Source organism: Cucurbita maxima, unplaced genomic scaffold, assembly GCF_002738345.1.
Source record: "Cucurbita maxima cultivar Rimu unplaced genomic scaffold, Cmax_1.0 Cma_Scf00019, whole genome shotgun sequence".
NCBI classification, from domain to species: domain Eukaryota; kingdom Viridiplantae; phylum Streptophyta; class Magnoliopsida; order Cucurbitales; family Cucurbitaceae; genus Cucurbita; species Cucurbita maxima.
This window is the reverse complement of record NW_019272035.1, coordinates 2050956-2064528: the sequence shown is the minus strand read 5'-3', so window position 1 is coordinate 2064528 and position 13573 is coordinate 2050956. Positions and strand designations below refer to the sequence as shown.

The window sequence follows — 13573 nt, the reverse complement described above, 5'->3', positions numbered from 1 at the left end:
TTTTTTTTTTTTTTTTTTTTTTTTGTTTAATATTTCCATTTTATCTGCATTTCCATTGATGGTATTTTTTTTTAGAGGTTAAAAATCTTATTCTCATCTCGTAATTACAACGGACCTAAATATTAATTTCGAGAGATCGTAGGAAAATTCTAATACGCTCGTTCACTATAATTTTTTGAACAAAATAAAAAACATAACTAAATACAAAATAGAAACTCGGGGTCACATAAATTAAAAGGGACAATTTAAATAAAGTCAATGGTCCCAAACTATACACGAAATGACGTTTTAACCTAAGAGTACAATTCATTTCATTTCATATCACTATAAAAAATTATTCATTAACCGTAATCGTTAAAGTATCGTACTTTAGTCTTAATTATAATCGTCCATTCATTTATACATACCTTCATTTAATTAATTGTTAAATAACGTCATTTTTATCCAAATTTTATTTAATAAAGTGTCAACTCATCGATATGGGTCAATCAAATTGTCACAAATAAATTATTTGTAAAAATTTGTGGATATGTTTTAACTAAATATTCCAAAAAATTGAATAAAATAAAATCAAATAAATTTATTTAATTTTATCCTTTAAAATTTCTTTAGTAAAAAAATATATATGCGTGGAAGAATTTGACATCGATACCAAAAGTCAATCGATATTTGTCAACAAAAAAAAAATGTCAACCAAATAATTTATTAAAAAATATAAAATTAACGGGCACCATGAATATGGATATTTTTACGTTTTAACGAATATATAAATGAAAAATGGTTGGAAGAATCTCTAGACTTGTTCTTTCTTTCCCACCATAAACTCTCGCAATATACCAAATTTATTTTTGGCTTATATCATTTGTTTGTCTTAACAAGAAAACTCATGAACTAATTAAAAAAAATAAAATAATTATTGACCTTTATTAAAATATAAATTAAAATCTTAGTTTATGGTTATTTAAATTTTTTATCTTGAAATAAAATAATAATAATTTCATTTCCAAAGAAATTAATTATTTCTCCCCCAAGATTTTTGTATTTTTTTATTAAAAAAATAAAAATTATAAAAATTGACAATTTTAGAATATTATAAATAATTAAGAGAGAGATATGGTGAAGGTAGATAGAGCTGTTTTATTCAAACTTATTATTATTATTATTTGGTTATTTATTTAAAATTAAAGTTTCATTGGATATCAAAGATATAATTAGAGGCATGCCTCAGCCGGAATTTGATTTGTATTCTAGACATGGGACGTTACAGATGGTATCAAAGCGACAGTTCTATCAATAAGATGTGGTTCGAGTACAAACCAAGGAAGAAACTAGTAGGCATATAATCCCGAGTAAAAGAAGGGTACATGAATAAATCGAGATCACATCTAAACGACTAAGAAAAGTTTAAAATAATTGAAATTTACTTCCTATACCAACAAGGTGCATGTACTTTTTGAGTGCTTTATTTTAAGCAATTCTATATTGGGTGATTGACAATGTCAGAGAGATGCATGGGAATGTTGAAGCATACAAATGCCGAATCCAGATTCTGAATCCTAGACATGAGATGCTACATGTCCTCACTCATCTGTCTCTTCTAGCTACTCAAGGTGTCAATGTATTTATTCATATAACACACTACTCATGCATGTCGCATTAACTATCTCCTCCGTAAATGAAATTATGGAGGAAATTTTTGTCTTCCAATTTTGCCCTTGACGTTTTAATTTATACTGGTAGCACCTGTTTACATATGGATCGAGAATATATATGAAATATAGGATGAATTTTGAATTAATTGTCCATCTTTAAACTTTTTGTTTTTTTTTTCTTTTCTAAATTCATATTTTTCCTTCAAATATGGACCATATGAATAAAAAAATAATAATAATTAGAAAAATAATGATATTATTTAGTGTTGATTGGCCAAAAAATGAAAGTGAAATTTGAGCAAAAGGCCTCCACTTGTCCCAATGGGTGTGTGAATGGCACACTCCACACCAAAATGTGGCCTAAAAGCTTAGAGAGTGATGGGATATAGGGCTTTGGTTTGAGTTACACCATTATATATTTTCTTCCTTCCAAAAATGCCCTTATCTTCCAAATTCATATTATAGTGACATTTCATCTCTATGTTGTCCATTTCTTCATATCTATTATATCTTCATCATTCCTCAATTATTTTTCATATTACTTTTTTTTTCCTTTTTCTGAATCCCGACACCGTAACCCAATAGACGTGTTTTAAAACCGTGAGGCTAATAACGATATATAATGGGTCAAAGCGGACAATATTTGCTAGCGGTGAGCTTGGACTGATATAAATGGTATCAGAGCCAGACATCGAATAGTATGTTAGCGAGGACGCTAAGCCCCTAAGTAGGATGGATTGTGAGATCCAACATTGGTTGGAGAGGGAAAGGAAACATTCCTTATAAGGGTGTGGAAACTCCCTAGTAGACGTGATTTAATACAAAGGAGAGCTTGTGTGGTATCATGAGGCATACAATATATTTGTTTCTCGACATTGTCGCCTTTCCCACAGAACAGATCTTCAGGAGCCACCGATGTTGCCTGCACGACCAAGAAGTCTTGAGTCATAACAGAGAGTCGTGGATAGCGTGTGCTATTAACCTTCCACCATTCTAGAACATCTGTTGGTATTGGAGCTGGAGGCTCTGATAAATACTGCGTTAGCTCATCCGTGGCGTTGCTCGTGCTCGCCCTTTGCTTCTTTCTAGCGATTTCCTTGGTGAAACAGATGCTCTCTCGTGATGGGAAGTGACTTCTTCCAAGTGGAGGAATAGTATCTTATGAAATGAGATCTGGCTTCTTCCAAGTGATTACCTGAATTGAGAATTTCTGGAAGCAACTCGACTTTGATTCAAGGATCGAGAATTGCGGTCATGTATGTGGAATTGTTGCAAACTTGATGGCTATAATTCTTGGCTTTCTTGGCCATGTCTTTGGCAGCAGTCTTTAGCCAATCCGGGTTGTGTCGAGAATCTCGACAGGCGGTGATAGTCTCGGAAATATGATCCATGAAGAACAGAACTAACCCAACAGTTTGGGACCTTATTTGTGCATATGTTGTTCGTGGTTTTGTAGAAGGGTTCTAAATATTGATGCACAATATTAACTATGTTCTTCTCGGCAGAGTTTAAAGCATTTTACTGCCAAGTGTTTCCTCGTACTTCCTAATAACAGCTTCCATGGATTTCCCTGCCTACATATGAATTAGAACTTCACATAAACTTAGTTCATATCAGTTCGTGATTACAACGTATCCGTCTTAGATATTGTAACAGTCCAAGTTCACCACTAGTGAATATTGTCCTCTTTGAACTTTCCCTTTCGAGCTTCCACTCAAGGTTTTTAAAACGTGTTTGCTAGGGAGAGGTTTCCACACTCTTATAAAAAATGCTTCATTCCCCTCTCCAACCGATGTGAGATCTTACAATCCACCTCCATTGGGGCCAGCATCTTCGTTGGCATACTGCTCAGTGTCTGGTACCATTTGTAATAGCCCAAGCCCTCCGCTAGAAGATATTGTCCTCTTTGGGCTTTTCCTTTCGGGCTTCCCTTCAATGTTTTTAAAACATGTCTGTTAGGGAGAGGTTTCCACGCCTTTATAAGAAATGCTTCTTTCTCCTCCCAACCAATGTGGGATCTCACAATCCATCCCCCTTTGTGAGCCCAACGTCCTCACTGGCACGCCGCCCAGTGTCTAGCTCTGATACCATTTGTAACGGTCCAAGCCCACCACTAGCCGATATTGTCCTCTTTGGACTTTCTCTTTCGGGCTTCCCCTCAAGGTTTTTAAAAAGCATCTACTAGTAAGAGATTTTCACACCTTTATAAGGAAAACTTCAAGCCTCTCCCAACCATTGTGGGATCTCACAATTCATCCCCTTGGAGGCCTAACGTCCTCGCTAGCACGCCGCCTAGTGTTTGGCTCTAATACCATTAGTAACAATCCAAGCCCACCACTAGCAGATATTGTCCTCTTTGGATTTTCCCCTTGCGGTTTCCCCTCAAGGTTTTTAAAAAGTGTCAGCTAGTAAGAGGTTTTCACACTCTTATAAAAAATATTTAAACCTCACTCTTATAAAAAATGTTTCATTCCACTCTCTAACTGATGTGAGATCCACTCTCTAACTGATGTGAGATCACAATCCACCCCCCTTGGGGGCTTAGTGTCCTCGCTGGCCACAACCCAGTGTCGAGCTCTTATACCATTTGTAACAGTCCAACCCCACTGCTAGCATATATTGTCCTCTTTGGACTTTCCCTTTCAAGCTTCCCCCAAAGGTTTTCAAAAGGCATCTACTAGAGAGAGGTTTCCACACCCTTATAAGGAATGTTTCGTTCCCCTCTCCAACCAATGTGAAAAATTATTTCACGAGTACGAAAGACAAATCACGGAAATCATTTCAGCATGATGAAAAATTTTAGATAAGAGAAATTACCTTGCGTACTATATCGAGCATCTGATAACTTCCACTCCATCTTACAGAAGAATCAAGTGGAAATCAGTTACCTTCTTGATAAACCGTAGAAAATTGAACAAAATCCTCAGAGATATCCAAGCAGGCATTCATTTCCAGTACAAACTCCCGAACTTTTGGAATTATTTCTTTTGTAGGCCTTAATCCATCATCTATGATCAAGTTTAGAGTACGAGCAGCACAAGGAATATAACAGAAACGCCCAACTTTCTGACCATCCAAAGCATGACAAGCATGCATGGCATCTTGGCTGTTGTCATGAGTACACGAAAGGATTTACCTTCTATGTTATACGTCTTAAGAACTTTCACAATAGAGTGAAAGATCTCGAGACCTCCTCGGGGATACGGTACGTGAGAGATATCGAGAAGCATCTTCTGGAACGACCAGCTTTCATCAATCCACTGACATGTAACACTCATAAAAGAAATTTGATCATAGGAATTCCAGAAATCAAGAGTGACTGAGTTTAATCAATCCACTGACATGTAACACTCACAACAGATTGATTATGATCAAATTTTTCTTCCATGGTTGAAGGAGGGAGAGAAGATAATATAAGCCACTTAATTATCAACCAATTTAGATGAACATAATCGATCTGTTGTGGTTTCCACTGAGTTTGAGATTTCTTGATTATGGTGATAGGCTGTGGTGCTGGATTACTGATAATATCACCCGACTTATCATAACCTGGATGTCGATTACTTAGGTGTCGTCTCAAATTGCCTCTTCCAATGAAAAGATTTATCATCACAAATGAAAGGACAAACAGGTGCTAGGTGCTAAAGTAATGGAGCAAAACTGTGAGTCCCCGTTGGTTTAAGGAGGAGAACGAAACACCCTTTATAAGAGTGTGAAACCTCTCCCTACCAGACGCGTTTTAAAAACCTTGAGGGGAAGCTCGAAAGGGAAAACCCAAAGAAGACAATATCTATTAGTGGTGAGCTTGGGTCGTTACAAATGGTATCAAAACTAGACACCAGGCGATGCGCCAACAAGGACACTGGGCCTCGAAGGGGGTGGATTTGGTGGGGTCCCACATCGATTGGAGAGGAAACGAGTGCCAGCGAGAACGTTGGACCCTGAGGGGAGTTGGATTGTGAGATCCCATATTGGTTGGGGAAGAGAACAAAACACCCTTTATAAGGGTGTGCAAACATCTCCTTAATAGACGCGTTTTAAAAACCTTGAGATGAAGACCGAAAGGGAAAGCAAAAGAGGACAATATTTGCTAGCGGCGGGTTTAGGCCGTTACAAAAACCAATTCTGGAACACAAAACTCTTTTAAGTCGAACCTCGACATCATGTTTTGTAGTAAAAATTTACAACGCCAATGGAAGAAGCTCGATTGCTCCACGTAGAATAATTATAATGTTTTTTCAAGCATTCTGACTCATAATCAATCAAGAAATAGTATTGCAATTACCAGTAGCCGTTCCAATGCAGTAGCTCTGTCCACAAAACTTGCATCTTCTGCTTTTCCCATCAGCAGCAGTCTCAAAAAATTTGAGATAAACTGATGTCAATGTCTTTTTCCTTGGCATTGCTGAAGGATTTGGATTCCCCTTGTTAGACGAGCCCAAATCGATATCAATCGGGTCAATGCTTGGTATCAGTGACATATCCATCATGGACTTGGGTTCCTAATCTACTAGCAGGAACACAAAGAAAGGCTACATTCATTAAAATGAACTATCTTAACTTTGCACAGAGCCAACGTTCAACGAAGCAATACACAAACAAGACCATTGGCCAATTACATCATTCATAAGTATATAAATACCTTTTTGAATGCATTATTCACATTCCAGTCCATTTGGTTTCCTGCTTTCCCACTAACAGTCCCTGTCTAACAGCAAAAATGAAATAAGAAATGGGAAGGATAGAAAAGAAGAATCGAACATCGAGGCCATTTTCAATCCTGTCGATTGGACGTCGAATGGTCATTTAAGTTCTTGAGCTGGGAATTTTAAGCCTTTAACATTTAGTACTTTCAAATTTTACTTTCTGATAGTATTTCTAGTTGTTTGTTTTCTGCTTATCTTTTCCATTGAACATTGGAAGGTCTATTTTCATTCAAAATTCTTGATCTTCCACGTTCTGTGGCTGGTTGAGGTTCAAACCTTCAAGCCTTTCAGGTTCTTGTAAGCTAAAAGCAGGCTGTTGGAGTGGTAGTCTTCTTCCTTGATTGAACCAACCAATTCTTGGAATCTCGGGCTTTAAATCGAGGATCGATGCTCCGTTTTGAGCGAGAAAGCCCAAAGAGGACAATATTTGCTAGCACGGTGGGCTTGGGCTGTTATAAATGGCATCAGAGCCAGACATCGAGCGATGTTCCAGCGAGGAGGCTGTCTTCGAAGGGGGGTGTACACGAGGCGATGTGCCAGCAACGAAAGAGGTGGATTGGGGGGTCCCACATCGATTGGAGAAGGGAACGAGTGCCAACAAGGATGTTGGACCTCAAAGGGTGGTTATGAGATCCCACATCAGTTGGGGAGGAGAACGAAGCATTCTTCATAAGGGTGTGGAAACCTCTCCCTAGCAGACACGTTTTAAGGAAAAGCTTGAAAAAGAAAGCTCAAAAAAGACAATATCCGCTAGCAATGGACTATGGCAGTGTTGATTGTTAAGCTGCTCCAAACTACCCCTCATGTTCTTCCATTGAATCCTCCATCAAAGGCATGCGTCGAGTCAAGGATTCAGGCAAGAGACTAAAAGGTTCTACACCAAACTGAACTGTGTCAAGATCACTCAAAACTATGGGATTCTTTTTCCCAACCATAGGGAAAAGCTAATAGAAAGTAAACAAATGATCAAGTTAAACAATCCCAGTCGGTTAGTTGGTGATTTCAAGCTCATTTACTGATCACAAAGCTTCATAATACTAACGCCATCAACAAGCATTCAAGCTACATTCCAAATAAGAGCAGAAACTAAGAACATTAAAACAAAAGATTTCAGCAGCAGCAGCTGAAGTAAACGACTTACCCCGACATACATGGAACTGAAAGCTGAAACATGAACACTTACGAAGCCGGAAAATGGGTCTGATAAAACACTTACGAAGCGATGGAGGGAAGAAAGGAGAAGGTTGGAGCGGCACAAGATGGATCCTAGCCGGATCAAAGCCGAGAGAAAGAGAGTTGAAAAGTAAAAGGGGGCTTTGAGCAGAGCCGCTTAGCGATCTGGGTGGGGACTGAGCGAGCTTGAGCAGAGAGGAAGGGTTTGGATTTAGAATTGGAATTGGAATTGGAGTTGGCTCGGCTGCGAATTTGGCCATTTTTTTGTTCTTGCTGCGCCCCTAATTTGTAAAGCCAGCTTCGTGTTTCCGTCTTGGCGCTGGAGTAATGGCGCGTGCTCGCCACTTTGTCAATCGTCAAATTGGGTAAGAAATGCACTACAGCATCATATGCCACCAACTACCTAAATGACTTCCTACAAGGTAGCCGAGCCTCCCGAGCCCTTGCTCGCCGATGAAGCCTCCCGAGTATGCGCCAACGAGCGTCCCCAAGCCCCTGAGGAACTCTTCTGTGACAGTACCACTATAGTATAGAGCTTCAAAAAAGTCCCATCCCGAAGAGATGATCAGCCCTATGATGCGTTTCCCTTGTTGCTTTGTCACCTCTGCTGCCTTAACTCCCTCTTTCCATGCGTGTTTTGCTGCATCATTCACAGACATTCCCTCCGTCACTGCGTCGGCCAGGGCGGTCTCGAATGCTTTGCGTTGTACTCTCTCGACATGAGCGGTTTGGATGTTGTAGAAGTAGAGCTTTGCCCCCTCCTTCACACCACAAGCAACTAATCCAGAACCCATGTCGAAACAATTCAAGACTGTGATCTTTCCACTCTGGGATGAAGCTTCCTCCCTAACCAGATCATGTCGACATTTCTCCACTATAAATTTTTTTTTAGAAAAGATGAAAAAGAACTGTGAATACTACAAACTATGTGAAAAACTGTGGAACAAACATATATCTAATGATATAATATGACAAACGTTCGAATACTTATTAAATCCATAAAAGAATATAAACACCATCGATGATTCAGTCTACTAAACAAAACCCACATCCGAGATATAAAAACTGTTGGAAGGGAAGCGAAAGAGGAAGCGGAAGCAAGATCGATCTCACTCACACACCCACGAACAGAAAGAAACAAAGGAGAGAAGAAATTCTCGAGCCAGCTTTGCGCTTTGACCTGGATGACATTCTATATCATGTACCCAGGTTCCTATACGTATATCGGCGAATGATATGCAATTTCCTATTTGAGAATTTAGATCAAGTATTTCGTAGCTAGTTGCGGGGGGCGTAGCCAAGAAGCAACCAACTGACTCCCTATATTTACAGGAGGTAGCCAATCACTATAATCAAAGTGTTTACAAGTGTCTCTTACAGTCTCACACTACAAAGTCCCACTTTCAAAGTTTCTCTTAATTGCCGGTAGGTAAATACAAAATGACACTAAGACAAACCTTTATTTGTGACTACATTATGATCCATCCAAAAAGCAAAAGAATCGAGTCCAATAGATTCATGAACCAAAGTAGGGAATGTACCAAAAGATATTTATCAATCCAAGTATTCGTGAATCTAAAAGATTCCTTAACCAAATCTTTATGACAATTCTCAACTCGAATCATTTAGATGTTGAGGATTGTTGAGAGGGAGCCCGACATTGGCTAATTTAAGAAATGATCATGGGTTTATAAGTAAGGAACATATCTCCATTGGTATGAGGCCTTTTGGAGAAGCCCAGAGTAAAGCCATGAGAGCTTATGCTAAAAGTGGACAGTATCATACTCTTGTGGAGAGTCGTGGTTCCTAACCTTAAGATACATAACTTTTGTTTCTAAACATGATACTTAAGTTCTTCCTAACACCTATCACCATTAAAATTCCTCTTCAAGATCAATAATACGATACATTAACACTTGGGGAGTTCAATAATCATTGTAAACTCGGCAAAGGGGTTGATGAAATCGCTTTGATGTTTAGTTCTACACTTTTTAGAGGTGTTTTTAAGTGTTTTTTTAACAATCACTCAGGTCAAGAACAGTCTACAAGAGCTTTTTCATAAAGCACTTTAACAGCTGGTAATTTTTCCTAGGAACATTTTAATTGGTTCTAGTGCAGAAGAAACAAAGAAACAGTCAGAGAAACAAGTTCTAGATGTAAGATTTCACCAAATAAACAGCAGAATTGACTATAAACTGGTTTTAAGATGTGAAACAAAAGATATGAGAAACTCAAGCAAGATCAAGAGAAATCAGCACAACAGTTCAGTTCTGTTCCATTAAGATTTTTCAAACCCTACATAGTTTCACCGTAACGGTCTAAGCCCACCGCTAGCCGATATTGTCCTTTTTAGGCTTTCACTTTCGAGCTCCCCTCAAGGTTTTTAAAATGCGTCTACTAGGGAAAGGTTTCTACATCCTTATAAAAGGGTGTTTCGTTCTCCTCCCCAACCAATGTGGATCTCGCAATCTACCTCCCTTTAGGGCCCAACGTCTTCACTGACACTCGTTCTTTTCTCCAATCGATGTGGGACCCCTAACCAAATCTACCTCCCTTCGGGGCCCAGTGTCCTTATTGGCACACCGCCTCGTGTCTACCCCCTTCAAGGAACAACCTCGTCACTAGCACATCGCCCAATGTTTGGTTCTGATACCATTTGTAATGGCCCAAGCCCACTGCTAGCAGATATTGTCCTATTTGGGCTTTTCCTTTCGGGCTTTCCCTCAAGGTTTATAAAACGCGTCTGCTAGAAAAAAGTTTTTGCACCCTTATAAATGGTGTTTCGTTCTCCCCTCCGACTTGGGATCTCACAGTCACAAATTCTAATTCTATGAAACAAGATTACTACTAGTATTTCACCAATTCAAGACACCTGCAACAAACCCTAACAGAGAAATACGCAGATTTCCACTTCTTTCTTCCTTCACCATTCTCGAGAAACAAGTAAAATCAAATATCCAGAAAAGAAAAGGAAAAGATCAATAACTATTGATTCAAGTACTTTCTAAAAAAAATTTACATCAGAGTTTCGATCTAAATCAAACGTACCTATGAAACTGAGGGCGATGGCGCCGATTATAAATACCAGAAATTGAACGCACTTCTTCGCGAAATCGAAATCGAAATCGAAACCCATGGAAGTTCTTGAAGCTCATGAACTACGAGAATTCTCTCCAGTTCGAACCTCGGTAAGAAAATGCTAGTTTGGTGGGAAATTTACACGAGAATTCCAAATATGCTGAAGAGAAATAAGAAATGGAAGAAAGACTCCCTAATATGAAGCGAGGTTTGCTGCCTATTGCCGTTAGGTTTTTTGTTTTAATTATGAATACCCGCCATTTGTTTAAAATAAATAAATAATAATGTCAAACTATTAGTTTTATCTTTAAAATATTATTTTTATCTTTTATAAACGTGTCATAATAATTAATTAATTGTGGTACGCTCGCAGAATCCAGGCTACTCAGAGCGCGAATCTCCGACTACCAGGCGACGGCGACGGCGAGTACCCAGCGCAGCAGGAAGGGCGGCCACGGTGTTGACGTTTCCACGCGCCTCAGCGACGGCGAATACCCCCATATGGTGTATAAAGAATAAAGGTACAGAGTTCAGCAGCTTCCTTTTCGACTGTTGACTTATTTTTTACATTCGAAACCTGATCGCTTGGTCGCTTGGAAGTGGTGGATTTCAATATGCATGGAAATTAAAGTGAAGTCTGTTCCAATTCCGCATTTCTGTTCGGTTTGTTCTTTTTTGTGGAAGGATGTGGTTTGGTTGGATCTGAATTTTCCTAGGGTTCTTTCTTACTTCGATTTACTTCAACCTAATATTGGTTCTTGGCTGAAATTATTCGGATTTCTCAACCATCAATCGAGTTTTATTTCGATTTTAACAAGCTTGATTGAGAAATTAACATTTGTTTCTTGAGCGAATATTTGGCGATTCTGGATCATCATTCATTCATAGTCCAACATCCAATTCTCACACACTAATATGCTATCTATCCCGATGTACCACGAGTATTGTTGAACGTTTTTAGTAGTTTCCATTATAATTTTGATCTTCTTGCTCTTTATTTCAGGAACAATTCAATGATTCTTGAGTTTCGAACTCTTGAATTTGATCTGGTTTTCAGTTGGTTCGATTAGTTTTGGTTACTCCTGGATTTCAGTTTCCAGACCTTGTGCTTGAACATTTCTAGATCCCGGCCTTGTTAGATTCTTGGTTTCTATTGCTGTGGCCTCGAGTAGAGATAGTGTAGTTTATTGATATGCCCATTTCTTGGTGAACCCTTTGATATGTATAGCTTTCCTTTGAAAAAGCTGATGGCTCTCCATGAGCCATCCAGAGTGCAATACGAGCTTCCTAATCTAGAGCCTTGCCCTTAGGCTTCCCTGATGAAAATCAAGCTAACTGTGTAAACAAGTTTATTTGTTGTGAGATCGTACATCGATTGGGGAGGGGAACGAGTACCAGCGAGCACGCTGGGCCCTATTTATAAGAGTGTAGAAACCTCTCTCTAGCAGATGTGTTCTAAAAAACTTGAGGGTAAGTCCAAAAGGAAAAGCCTAAAAAGGAAAATATCTGCTGGCGGTGAGCTTGGACAGTTACATTTTTTGTCGCTTGAAACTAGAACTTGTTTTATCCATTTTCTGGATAGTTATCTTTTATGGAGTTATGTTTTCATGTTCATGTTTTGCAGAATATATGCAACAGTCCAAACTCGACATGGATGACAAACAATTTCACTGGAGCCAGTGGCAACTGCTCGATTCTATCCTTCCTACTGGTGGCTTCGCCCATTCGTTCGGTCTCGAGGCTGCAATTCAAGCTCGCATTGTCTCACAACCAGAAGATCTCAAAACGTTTGTGATCCATTTGTTAGACAACACTGGAAGTTTGCTTCTTCCTTTTGTGCATTCAACCACACTATCACCTGATTTAGAAACTTGGGAGAAAAATGACAGATTCTTGAATGCAATTTTGACAAATGAAGTTAGTCGAAAGGCGTCCATTACGCAAGGATCGGCACTCATGAGAGTTGCAGCAATAGTATTTTCTGAAATCTCGTCTCTGAAAGCAATGAGAGAAACCTCCACAGGGACCGGGGCTGTTTCCTTCCACCACGCTCCCATATTCGGGCTAATCTGCGGTCTACTAGGATGGGATAGCACAATGTCGCAGAGGGCATATCTGTTTATTACCCTGAGAGACGTGATTTCTGCTGCAACAAGACTGAATTTAGTAGGACCCTTGGGTGCAGCTGTGTTGCAGCATCAGCTTGCGCTTGTTGCTGAAGGCACATTGAAAAAATGGATGAACCGTCCTGTTGAAGAAGCTTGCCAAACGGTTCCTCTGTTAGAGACAGTACAGGGATGCCATACGTACCTGTTTTCTAGGCTGTTCTGTTCTTGAAAAGTTTTCAAGTGTCCAATTCTAGTAGTTCGGACAACAATTGTGCGGCATTTGATTTGTTTTAATCCAACGAACAAGTTAGTCGTAAGAAATTTTTGGATTTTGTAGACAACATCAGCGTATGCTTGAGCTTCGGGTCGTGTTTTAGAGAACGTGGGTGAGGAAATACATTTGAAAACCATTTGAAAGAATGGAAGAAAACAATGTTACATGGCTATAAGCAAATAAAAACATCATGACTTAAATAGTATATAACTTAGGGTAGGAATAATTGACAATTAGTCACACCTACACCTCCTATAGTACATTTTGAGATATTTTAGCTTTAGTGGGTGTAAATGTGATTTTGGTAAACGGTCATGCACCCTCATATTGAGACAACATGAAAGAGTAAAGACTTGTTTAAGTTGAAAGCATGTAAAAGGTGTCTAGAACGGACATGCGGTCATGGACAACACGTTATGGGCATGGTTATGTCTTCAAACTCAACTAAGGTGACCTACCATGTTCTTCGGGTACATCTAGATTTTCTCCAGCTCCATCTTGACAATCATCTTCAAGTTCTTAACCAATTAGTTTCGATAACTTTCTCGGCCTAACTTTGTAATCTTAGCATATGAAGACCAC

General features: G+C 39.0%; 2 protein-coding genes across 3 annotated transcripts; one reads left to right on the top strand and one right to left on the bottom strand.

Moving 5' to 3' along the window:
- Positions 1-7895: 7895 nt before the first annotated feature.
- LOC111493899 lies at positions 7896-10824 on the bottom strand. The gene is made up of 2 exons (XM_023143806.1): positions 10580-10824; positions 7896-8405 (listed from the first exon to the last, which is right to left on the bottom strand). Exons 1-2 carry the CDS (start codon positions 10665-10667, stop codon positions 7909-7911), a joined length of 585 nt encoding a protein of 194 aa, XP_022999574.1. The 5' UTR covers positions 10668-10824; the 3' UTR covers positions 7896-7908.
- Positions 10825-10965: 141 nt separating this feature from the next.
- On the top strand, positions 10966-13130 carry LOC111493898 (urease accessory protein F). Of its 2 annotated transcripts, none has more exons than XM_023143803.1 (2): positions 10966-11130; positions 12234-13130. In XM_023143803.1, exon 2 carries the CDS (start codon positions 12239-12241, stop codon positions 12944-12946), a length of 708 nt encoding a protein of 235 aa, XP_022999571.1. In that variant the 5' UTR covers positions 10966-11130; positions 12234-12238; the 3' UTR covers positions 12947-13130. The 2 variants fall into 2 exon arrangements, with proteins under 2 accessions (XP_022999571.1, XP_022999572.1); XM_023143804.1 differs by lacking the exon at positions 10966-11130 and adding an exon at positions 11137-11272.
- Positions 13131-13573: the final 443 nt, after the last annotated feature.

Excerpts from the sequence above, each read along its gene's own strand:
- LOC111493898 (XM_023143803.1), top strand. The coding sequence starts at position 12,239 with ATGCAACAGTCCAAACTCGACATGGATGACAAACAATTTCACTGGAGC.
- LOC111493899 (XM_023143806.1), bottom strand. The coding sequence starts at position 10,667 with ATGGGTTTCGATTTCGATTTCGATTTCGCGAAGAAGTGCGTTCAATTT. Across the intron at positions 8,406-10,579 it reads CATCGCCCTCAGTTTCATAG|TGGAGAAATGTCGACATGAT; the intron begins GTACGTTTGATT and ends AAAAATTTATAG.